General features: G+C 33.1%; 3 protein-coding genes across 3 annotated transcripts; 1 reads left to right on the top strand and 2 right to left on the bottom strand.

Annotated features, from left to right (window-relative positions):
- Positions 1-15: 15 nt before the first annotated feature.
- Positions 16-2,297, bottom strand: LOC122400624 (proteasome assembly chaperone 1). Its single transcript, XM_043402166.1, has 5 exons — positions 2,100-2,297; positions 1,936-2,015; positions 1,699-1,862; positions 276-471; positions 16-200 (listed from the first exon to the last, which is right to left on the bottom strand). Exons 1-5 carry the CDS (start codon positions 2,195-2,197, stop codon positions 16-18), a joined length of 723 nt encoding a protein of 240 aa, XP_043258101.1. The 5' UTR covers positions 2,198-2,297.
- A 584-nt stretch (positions 2,298-2,881) lies between these two features.
- LOC122400619 (delta(14)-sterol reductase TM7SF2) lies at positions 2,882-6,595 on the bottom strand. The gene is made up of 9 exons (XM_043402154.1): positions 6,466-6,595; positions 6,045-6,202; positions 5,780-5,963; positions 5,414-5,694; positions 4,842-5,205; positions 4,463-4,761; positions 4,075-4,328; positions 3,885-4,009; positions 2,882-3,812 (listed from the first exon to the last, which is right to left on the bottom strand). The coding sequence occupies exons 2-9, from the start codon at positions 6,192-6,194 to the stop codon at positions 3,529-3,531; spliced, it is 1,941 nt and encodes a 646-aa protein (XP_043258089.1). The 5' UTR covers positions 6,195-6,202; positions 6,466-6,595; the 3' UTR covers positions 2,882-3,528.
- LOC122400621 (heat shock factor 2-binding protein-like) lies at positions 6,119-10,247 on the top strand. The gene is made up of 8 exons (XM_043402160.1): positions 6,119-6,249; positions 6,794-6,893; positions 7,150-7,343; positions 7,509-7,698; positions 8,367-8,485; positions 8,565-8,669; positions 8,739-9,004; positions 9,752-10,247. Exons 3-8 carry the CDS (start codon positions 7,287-7,289, stop codon positions 10,071-10,073), a joined length of 1,059 nt encoding a protein of 352 aa, XP_043258095.1. The 5' UTR covers positions 6,119-6,249; positions 6,794-6,893; positions 7,150-7,286; the 3' UTR covers positions 10,074-10,247.
- The last annotated feature ends 564 nt before the right edge of the window (positions 10,248-10,811 follow it).

Below are 10,811 nucleotides of genomic sequence, written 5' to 3'. Positions count from 1 at the left end.
AGATTAGCAGAAGTTTTAAATGTAAAGGTTCCCTTTATTAAAAAAGTTTTTTCCGGTGAACGTAACATCGTGCATCGCGCAATTCATTGCTATAAATAATTTCAAAAGAGGTTCCGCAGACAATGAATCCAAAACAAAATGGTCCGCATACAAAACGTACAAAACTGAAGGTAGCTCCATAAATTCTGCATACGACAAAACTGAAAAGAAATACATAATTTTATTATTAAAATTATATCTTGGAGGATGTTTAACTGTATCGTTTGATTACCAACCTCCCGCGGTGACACCGTATACGATGTTCGGTTGTTCTAATAATGTCTCTTTTAAGTTGCAAACGCTCTCTCCGTTTTTCGAGACTAACATTCGTAGGAAGGATGGTACATTTGGTGTATCGTTGCATTTAAATTGTGATACATGACGACATGTTATACAAATTGTTCGGTTTGCACTCAATAAGATATCAGATATCTAATAAATATAATAACATTAATACAAAACGGTAATATTTTATACAAGCGTATTTGGGGAAGCACAGTGGTGCCATGGATATTGGCCAACGTTCGGGACCGAAATTGGCGAAATTCGAAGGCAGGTAAACCTAGAAAATTTCGCGTGTCAAAAGATAGAAATGTACCGTGCTTCCACGAGAAGAAGGCACACCGTGTTTCCATCCCCACTCCTGTTGCAGTCCGCTGACTCACAGGTATTGGTCGAAAACGATGACGAAGGTCTGTGACAGCCAATCAGCGGACTGCAGCAAGAGTGGGGATGTAAATACGCTGTGCCTTCTTCTCGTAGAAGGACGATATACACGACACATCATATCTAAAAGTGCATTTAAAAACAAAAATATACTTGATCGTTAAGATAAGTGGAAAGACGATTCCAAGAACTGGTAGGGATAGTAACCAATCAATTTCTAAGGCGTTACCGTATACGCAAGTAAGTACAAAATGTGACGTTCTTTCGGAATTCTTTTAAGGAAATCGACATCATTTAAAAATAGAAATTTTAAAGATTGTTTATAAGAAATGTTAATGAAAAATATTAGAAAATGGAAACAAAATATTCATCTAGCGTATTTTGAACATAGACGCTTTGTGGTCATAGTTGTAGAAGTTATCTAAAAACAACAAAATAATAGCTTCAAATATAGTAAATGATTTCTTTGTTATATTCGATTTTTAAAATATCGATCTTTGACAAAATAACCATATTTGAATTCGAGAATATGTATATAGTTTCTCGGCTATAAAATAAAAATATAAAAATTTGAGTAAATCGATTTGAGCGTCTCAAAGATATTTCTGTTAACCGATTTATATAAATTTTTACATGCTCGTTCTACACAAAAAGAAGCAACCTTTATTATTTGAGTTTCTTGTTTCAAATTTTTCTTTTTATTTGATATCTAAGAAACGGAAGAATTTTTTGTGAAATTTTATTCTATTATATAATTTTGTTATATTTCAAGACGTTTCCTGTCTGTTTCAAATAACTTCAGATAACGTTTCGCCGCCATTTTTTAATATTTCTCGAAAAACCGTTTGTAAACTAACCCTAAGGTTTCTATTTTGAAATGCTTTTTTAATTACGAGATGATACATTTAAATTCCAAAAAGATGATCTATTTCGTACCAACTTGTGTTTGTGCGTGTGTGTTGTGCTTAACCTGCTTAAGTTAAATGCACTTACCTTATCCACAAGCTTGCCAGAAAATTTTACGTTAAAACGTGGAGATACAATGCACAAATATACGTCGTCGTTAACTTGATAAATTATGCACATTTTTTTTTTATTTTCATCCTCCACAAGGCATGCCTCTTCTGAACTTTGACACAAACATTCCTTAGTGAAATCTATAAATTTGATTATAAACATTTTACAACATAGTCGGAAGTATCGATGCCGGTAAAGGTAAACATATATTACCAAGTAACATCTCGCCTTCGACTACAATTAAAGTATTAATTCGAGCTGGCTTTTCCTTCAACCATCGTACAGTAAATTCTCTGAAAATGATACGTAGAAAATGATACTGCAAATTGTCGAATGTTTACCGTGAAGAGGTTACGTTAAATAAATATACGTCTTACGGTTGATTCGTTGTACGTTCGTTTGGTGTACTTTCGTCTTCATCGTCCCAAAATGCTCGCGAAACTGGGAATACTACTTCACCAAAAAAAGACACCATTTTTATTAATAAAATTGACAAAAATTGCTACGAAACAAAACCCCACGACACCGCTCTTACTGCTATGTCACGCAGTCACGATACGCGCGAACGCAATACTTAAATGACAAGTAAGTCGTGAATCATTTTACTGTTGTGGTGTTTAATTAGATATAATTAAAGGAATAATCGACAATTAACGACTGACGATTAAATTAATCGTTAATTCCTTATAACGATTGAATCAATCGTAAATTGCTTACAACAATTGATAATTAAATCAATTATTCATTGCTTTAATACTGCATTATTCTTATTGAATATTATATAAATCATATTTATCTGATTTTAAATTATTTGGTTAATCGTTAGACGTAGTTGTATCATGTCACTAAAAAATAACAATTAATTTAATCAGCTACGGTTAACGAATAATTTAATTGTCAATCGACGCGAGTAAATAGTTTCAGTAATCAACCAATGTTAATTCTAATTAATTTTGACAAATAAATGTTTCATCGCATCGCGTAATCGATTAATTTCGAATTAATAGTCGATTGATGACCACCTATGATTGCTTATTAGCAAAAAAGGTAATTAAAATAAGAAACTATATTTTTTGAATACAACTGCATTTATTAATCCTTATAAAATATTACATGTTCTATTTAAATAAAACTATATAATTTTGTAACTATGCGCTGCTAGAAAAGTTATTTATTTGTCAATTATTAATTATACACATCTTTATAAAAGTATAAAATTTTGTATGTAATGTCTTTATCATAGAAATATATTTTACGCTATATATATATTTTGTATCAACAAATATCTTGTTCTATGACTTTTCTAAAATCAAACACGGGTGCATTACCATTGCTAGGACATATGTTAACGATCGCGTTCACTACCAGCAAATGAAAAAAGTAAGAGAAACAAATCGTATAGAGATACGATTTATTTAATCTTATTTCCGCGTCAGAGTTATTCATATGTAAATATGAAAGTAACTTAGTGGACATTTTTTGTTGTTTTTTAGTAAGTTATTGGTCATGTAAATCCAACCAATAATGAAACACTCTTTATACACAAATTATATCTCTAAAATAGGACTTTCCTTGTTACCTTAGAGATCTTTCAAAATTAATTATACACTTAAAATTAACACCAGATGTCACGATCATTCTTTTTGGTTTTTGGGTCTTCATAATTTTGACCCCCATTTCAATTATTTACTAAGTAAACATATTAATTTGTCATTCTATAAAATAATGAGCATTGTAATGTAAAGGTACAATTTCGCGACAGTGTTTGGTATTTAAAAATACCTTACATATACTGTGTATATTTCTCTAAAATATACGATATAAAATCATGTACTTAACACGTGACGTATATTGTTCCCAAGCTAAGCCATAACGCATTTTACATCGTTCATTGTCCCTAATTGCTCTGTGCATTAACAATGCCGTGCACATAATTGTATAATAATAAGGCAGAATATCACATGCAAAACTTAGAGACGACATCGACCACCACATCATTATATCGCCCAAGTAATTTGGATGCCTCACGTGACCCCATAATCCAGATACTATAAGCTTCGTGCCACGAATCGTTGGAATAGTGTCTAAATCTGTAATAAAATATAAATAAGTATTTTAAATATTTCATACTGGTACAAAAGTATAACGGTTTTATTACTTACGCGCTACTGCAGAAGATAATGGGTTCTTCCTGAATTCATTTTTCTGCGTGTTGCTTATTCTATACACCAAATATCCAATTATAAAAACGAGCGTAGGACACGCAACAAAATAGCTGAACTGTGGTCTGAAAAGAATACGTTTAGTTCGATTTACGTTTTCTTATATTTCTATTTATTCCTTGCTACTTACTTGTTATACAATACATATTTGGTTGTAAGAGTGGCTAAAAATGGAAATAGCATGTAACCAGTACACAGCATATAACCAGTTCCCTCGTACATTATTTCGAAAGTCGTCAAAAATGTTGATTCAAAGAAGAGTGAATCCATTGAATAAATTATTTGCAATGAAGCAACCAACAGAACATTTATATTGAGGTGTTCCGTACTATAACTTTCAGCCTCTTCAATTGCTTTTGTAATAATAGTCAAGTTTATAAGAATCTGAAATTTAAATGTAAATATGTGAGACACGTTTATAATTGCAATGCTTGTTTACAAAATTAATCAGTAGTAGAGTATGTGGATATAAGAAGAAAACACATTTCTGAGAAATTGTTTTCTTTTTTAAATATTACCATAGCTATCAAGGCAGTCCGGAAAATGTTTATTTTAACATCCAATGAACCGATTCGTGGACTTATCTCTCTTCCTTGCCAAAAATTATAAATTACACTCTTCGTGGATCCATGTATATTGAGATTTGCTACTGGGGCTTTGCCTCCCTTTGCGAATAACACTAATGACAAAATTACTCCAATAATCCAACCGCTGATTGAAAGTTGTACAAAATTTTGTATAATGAAATCACTGAATTCGAATTCTTTATATATACATATGATAAATATAATTAACGATAAAAGAGTACATAAAAATCCTGCAAAATAATAAGAACAATTTTATATAAACATTCCGTTCTCAAAATATTCTGAAGCTCAAGAATTAAAGTAACACTACCATTTAAACGATATTGTAATCTTCCAATTCTACTCTGTGGCCCATCAACCTTTCTTCCAATTGGAGTGATCGAAACAATAGTCACGAATAAGAAGAATCCCAAATATGTAGCAAAAGCTTCTAAATTTATGTAAGAATTTAGATCCGTAGGTATATCGGGATACCCGAACTCACACTGATTTTGTGTACACATCATTTGCGGTAATATTGTAATCAGTGGTGTTAAAGATATGAGCATAAAAGTCCCAAACCAACCTCCCCATTCTTGTGGTTCGTTGACCATACTTATTTCTTTCTCACGTTTTTCTATTACTTGTGTATTTACTTTTACAGTTTCTTCGTAATTTATAGGTTTCAACAAATTCTGAAACCAAGTATCGATGTAACTTACGTGTGCTAAGGGTGTGTGGCTAGCCCGAAACTCGGGTTTATATGTATAGTCAAGAAAGATCTCCAATAGATGTCGGGCTCTGCTCCAGTTTTCCGATATCGTAATGGTCGAAGCCCGAATTTCGGGCCACTTGCACACTCCTACAAAACACTAAATAACTTATACATAGAAAAGACATTACTTGATCTTTTTGTACAGAATGCCCTCTTTCTTTCATATCAAAGTTGAAATCGTGCACTAAAACCTTCCTTTCCAACGGGAGCGAGACAGCTCTATTAATATTTCTCGTTAACATAACCATCTTATGGTCCGATTCCGATTTCACTGTAGCAGACAACAGTCTTGTTGACCTACGTGTTACTCCTAGTTCTTTAAATCGAGGTTGCAGAGGCATTGTTTTGAAAAGCTTATCGTTGTCATTTGTACTTTTCTTGTTAATGATATTTTCGTCTTTAGATATATCTATATAGAACAATCACAGACAATCACATTATTTAGTAATATCGAATTTAACAATGATATTAATTGTAAAAAAAAATACATTTACCATTAGGTATTTCTATTTGTGGTAAAATAATTTTTGCAATTTTACTTCGTTGTTTTTTATGTGCAGACGTAGGAGACCTTCCAGGCGAACGCTTGTTTGAAGATTTTCTACTGGGAGAATATCGAGGAGGGCTTTTTCTATTTCTACTACTTGACCTTGTTTTACTTCGAGATGGCCTGCACTTCTAAAATTTTAATTCATTTCAAGATCAAGCACTTTGAGCACATTTCAAGCACTTGGAAGTTTACGCGTTAGAAATAAATACCTTAACGTCGTTTGAATGAACGTTATGTTCGCTGCCTGTTCCAAATTGCACTTTGTATCGTTCGCCACCTGCACTTAATATTTTACCTACTTCATATTCGTCTGTGTTCGGATGTTTAGCAAGTACAAAATCTCCTTCGGAAAACTTCATTTTTCTACCTGTAAATCAATAGTGACCTTTGAAGAACCATTATATAACATAACAGGTAAATGTATCAAATATACAGAAAATTTTATATTGTATAAAAAAAATTGTTCTGTTTATACAAAATTGTTATACTGTATTGTTTTTAAATTCACATTTAAGAACAATATTGTATATTGTTTCGAAACCTTTCGCACTAATACCATCGTATAGAAAGAAAATCATGAATTAAATTTTAACGTATGGAACTATTAATCGACACATTTATACAACTCACGCGTAGGTTTATTCGGACAACACCAATATCTTGTAACGAGATTCCGGCTGGTTTAAAAATAAGAGTGCTTCTAATCGCGAGGTTATAATTAACGCTTTTTTTTTGCATCATAACACGAAGACGCGTACACGCTACGAGTGTTCGGAGATGCATAAAATGCATCCCACGCTGAATAATTGCATACTATACGTTACGATGCATTTACAATGAAACGACTGAAATAAATATTAAATTTTTATCAATAGTTACTTTCAAAGAGTTCGTTACGCTTACAAAATAAAATGTCATTTGAAGAAATGTATAAAAATATAGAAAGATTGTGTTTCAGGGAGAGAACTGGCTGCGACAGGTTTTCCCGTCAACTTGAATACTGGTTTGGATGCATTTACATGACACAGGATCAACTTTTACTCAAGCTTACTAGCAAGGTGAATGAGACTTTAATTTTACTTCGTTTTCTTTTCTTTTCGACAAATGTTTTCAATAAACAATTAGTTATATGATTTTGCAGAATATATGAAATATACGCGAAAGAGCTATATACGTTTCCAAACGATCGATAAATTATTTGCGAAAAACGTCCACGTCGTAAATATCGTTTTTTCTTAAATTTTATATCGCGTCATTTTGATGTGTGAATTTACATATATAATTCCGTAATTTTCAATTCTGTATACTGTGCAGATTCGCCGTTACAGTGGATCATAGTTAACACGATGTAGCATGAAGTTCTAAAATGACCATCGACGCACCGATGCTGTCAGTCCGACAACTGTTGAGAACAACTTATTTACAGTGATACAAAATTCAAACGTGTAAACATGGACACGGATACGCTCCAAGATCAAACGAATTTAAAAGACGAGGAACAATTTTTGGTACGTACGTGACATTTCCTTGACGTTTAAAGTTTACACTTTAATGCTCGGCGACATTATCAATTCTGTGTTCTGCGGTTTGTGTGCCATAAAAATAGAGCCGGAAGTAACTCTAAAGGAAACTCATTTCCGCGTAGTGAGAATGCATTGAAATTTGTTTGTTAGATTTCCGTGGAGAACACTTTGACTACCGTGGAGGACAGTATTCATAATTTTATAAAGGATGTTCCACAAGCTCTCGCTGACTCTGGATTAGATTTTGATTTGGAAAAACTAGTCATAGACGAAGATACAAACATACAACGTATTATCAGTTCGTTCCCGAAGTCATTTACCGACCAAGCGAATAAGGAAGGCATGTGCCCCATTCGATTTATTAGATAGTGTTTCGTAAATTAATTTTACGAAACCTTAAAAAAAAATTCGAACAAAAGGATAATATACAGGGTGTTCGACCACCCCTAGGAGAAATTATAATAGGAGATTCTAGAGGCCAAAATAAGACGAAAATCAAGAATACTAATTTGTCGATGGAGGCTTCGTTAAAAAATTATTAACGTTTAAAGTTCCGTCCGTACTGAATTTTTTTCTAGAAAGTGGGTCGGATTTCGGAGGTAGGTCTGTTCACCAAAAATGGTTGTAATTGACCCTCGCAACTGAAAATAATTTTTCCAGAACGATTTGAAATTTTTTAATTTTGTCGAAAAATTTTACACCTTTCCGAATTTTTTTCTCGAAAGTGGGTAGGATTTCGAGGGTATGTCTAATGACCAAAAATGATCGTAATTGTCCCCCGCAAACAAAAATAATTTTTCGAGAACGATTTGAAATTTTTTAATTTAATTTTTTAATAACTTTTTTAATGAAGCCTTAGTCAAGAAATTGATATTCTTGATTTTCATCTTATTTTGATCTCCAGAATCTCCCATTAAAATTTTTCCCAAGGGTGGTCGAACACCCTGTATACATAAGATTCTACATATTTTAATTTCACAAAGTAAAACTGTTTTTTATTATTCATAGAGGAAAAGAAAAAAGTATCTGCCCTGGAACAGGAATGTGAACGATTGTATATCCAATTGCAACAACAAATAGAGGAGAAAACAAAAGCACAAGAAGAAATAGAGTATCTAAGAGATCAAGTGATTTGTCGTTAATTTAAAATCTAATTTTTACTCACATTCATCGCGTCATTTAACGTATTATTATTATTATTTATAGATTCTGAATCAAAGCACTTACTGTACAAGTTTAGGGGCAGTATTGGGTAATTTAACTTGGCGTGCTTCCAGATTTCCTGAAATCGTTGATGTATGGCTCTCGGCGGTAAACATACTTTTTTTTTGCAAAATTTTATAAACAATACATTTTCCTTCATAATTATCCTGATTGCAGTTTCAGGATAAGATTAGCGAATTTTTATCGATAACGGACGGAAGTTTCGTTGCGTTCATAAATACTTACCGGAATGCTTTCCCCCCCACCAGTAATGTCGAATATCAATTTATAATTGGATTATTGGGCATTGTGACAAACATATCCGCGAGTCCCGAGGGGCGTGAATTTTTAATTACCGATTCGAACGGCAGAGATTTTGTTCAGAAAATGGTGGAGCTGATGCCCACTCTGCCTCTTTCACAGGGTTCCCTTTCTTTAAAGAGGTGAGTTCATTGAAGATTACGCAATCAATTTTCTATATTTCGTCCAATGGTACGAAGACGCGGGTAAACAAACCACGCGAAAATTATACAAGTTATTATTTAGAACAATACATAAAATGTTCTTATAAAAGGAACTTAAGTAATTATTATGCATAATTTAATAATTGTTACAAATTTTAATGAACGTAGTAAAAAGATAACAAGGTTTTCCAAAGATTGCGGTAATAAACCACACCTTTATTTGCTGAGTTTAAATATAATACATTGTCAATAGTCTACTTAAGTTTGAAACGTTAATACTGCATCTATGGTACACTCGCATGTGATTTCGTTTACTCGTGTCTTTAGTCTTGCTGGATGAAGCAGAGATGGGCAAAGTTCTAACTGTTCAATCAAATAAACATTGTGAATAAATTATTATACGTTTGATTTTATTCGAATAAAATCTTGTCCATATCTGGGACTATATTGTTTGACCAAAGACTTTACACGAATCACGCGAAGCATAATGCTTTTATGTTAGCTTCGATTTCTGTTTGAAAGACAGCGAATTCCTGTCTATAGGTTAACGTTTTCTGGTTCCCTGGCGCAACGATGGGTGGCGCCAGGGCTTAAAGGGTGGGGTGACGGAGTAACCAAAGTGTGTGGTGGGGATGGCAGCTCAATGACCTTGAGCGGCCAATATCTTGTTGCCTGACTGCAGTATTGATTTCCTCTCGTTTCTAATCATGACGCATCTTTTTGCAGATTGATGCTCATGATATTGTATAACGTCAGTATGAATAAAACCGGTTTGCAGCATCTGTTCGAGTTACGAGTAGGAGACGTATTGAGCTTTTATCTGAAAAACAATTCGCTACCAGACGAAATACAGTTGCTCTGCTTGCGCGTTTTGCACTCGATTACTTACGGTATCACAAACCCGACATATATTCACGATTTGATCACGACCCTACCGATCGGTAAAATAGAAGACGTCGCGACTTCGAATAAAAACGAAATGAGCAACTGCGCCAAACAGGTTGTAAAACATTTAAGAGACGCGCAGAGGTTCTTAAACTCGAATTAAAATAAGTTTTCTCAATCAGAACCGAGTGTTAATTTTCACGCGGGGGAGAATTGCCAAAATCGTATCACTTAAATATTTTATCATATATTTTTTGTTTGTACGCAAATTAATATTGGAAATTTTATTTAAATCGTTAAGACTCCTGTCGTTACGTGTCAAATATTTTACACGCGAAGAAATTAATTTGTTACAAGCTTTTTATAACATAATGTAAAAGATACGATTTAAGCAATCAATACCCTGAATCGTTTTCCAAAATTGTACATCTTTCAAAAGTATCGGAAATGGAAATAATAAAAAATGTAATTAAGAACAGAAATTATGTATTTTATCGATAAGTAAACTTTTATAAAAACGTAAACACGTAGAATAAAATTGCACCGTTACATTCTTGTGAGGTTATAAGTTATGTATGTAAATGGTGTTTGGTTGTTTCAAATGTTTCTAGCACGCGTAAAACGATATGCTATGAGTAAATTTTGTTCTGTAGTTTTCCTTGTGCAGTTATTTCATGCACTCGCCGCTAGATGTGCTTATATTCAGTAATAACAAAGGCATTAGAGAGACACGATAAACGCAACCGGTACGCATTAGACAACTCTCCCCTATTGCACAAGTAAACGTTGTCAGTAAGGACGAAATTCCATAAATACCATCGGTTCAGGTGTGTTTCAGCAACGCATCGATGATAATATTTACATTCATAGAATTTTTATCTCGTGTTTTCGTTCGAAGCAA

The sequence above is a fragment of the Colletes gigas genome, unplaced genomic scaffold (assembly GCF_013123115.1).
Source record: "Colletes gigas isolate AHSC1104 unplaced genomic scaffold, ASM1312311v1 Colletes_gigas_Sc00019, whole genome shotgun sequence".
NCBI lineage: Eukaryota > Metazoa > Arthropoda > Insecta > Hymenoptera > Colletidae > Colletes > Colletes gigas.
Note: the sequence above shows the minus strand (reverse complement) of the source record. Positions and strands in the feature narration are given on the sequence as shown.

Excerpts from the sequence above, each read along its gene's own strand:
- LOC122400624 (XM_043402166.1), bottom strand. The coding sequence starts at position 2,197 with ATGGTGTCTTTTTTTGGTGAAGTAGTATTCCCAGTTTCGCGAGCATTT. Across the intron at positions 2,016-2,099 it reads GAACGTACAACGAATCAACC|AGAATTTACTGTACGATGGT; the intron begins GTAAGACGTATA and ends TATCATTTTCAG. Across the intron at positions 472-1,698 it reads CTGGCAAGCTTGTGGATAAG|ATATCTGATATCTTATTGAG; the intron begins GTAAGTGCATTT and ends TATATTTATTAG.
- LOC122400619 (XM_043402154.1), bottom strand. The coding sequence starts at position 6,194 with ATGAAGTTTTCCGAAGGAGATTTTGTACTTGCTAAACATCCGAACACA. Across the intron at positions 5,206-5,413 it reads ATTCTGTACAAAAAGATCAA|AATTTGTTGAAACCTATAAA; the intron begins GTAATGTCTTTT and ends ACTTGGTTTCAG. Across the intron at positions 3,813-3,884 it reads ATTATCTTCTGCAGTAGCGC|ATTTAGACACTATTCCAACG; the intron begins GTAAGTAATAAA and ends ATTTTATTACAG.
- LOC122400621 (XM_043402160.1), top strand. The coding sequence starts at position 7,287 with ATGGACACGGATACGCTCCAAGATCAAACGAATTTAAAAGACGAGGAA. Across the intron at positions 7,344-7,508 it reads AAGACGAGGAACAATTTTTG|ATTTCCGTGGAGAACACTTT; the intron begins GTACGTACGTGA and ends TTTGTTTGTTAG. Across the intron at positions 8,670-8,738 it reads TTGATGTATGGCTCTCGGCG|TTTCAGGATAAGATTAGCGA; the intron begins GTAAACATACTT and ends TCCTGATTGCAG.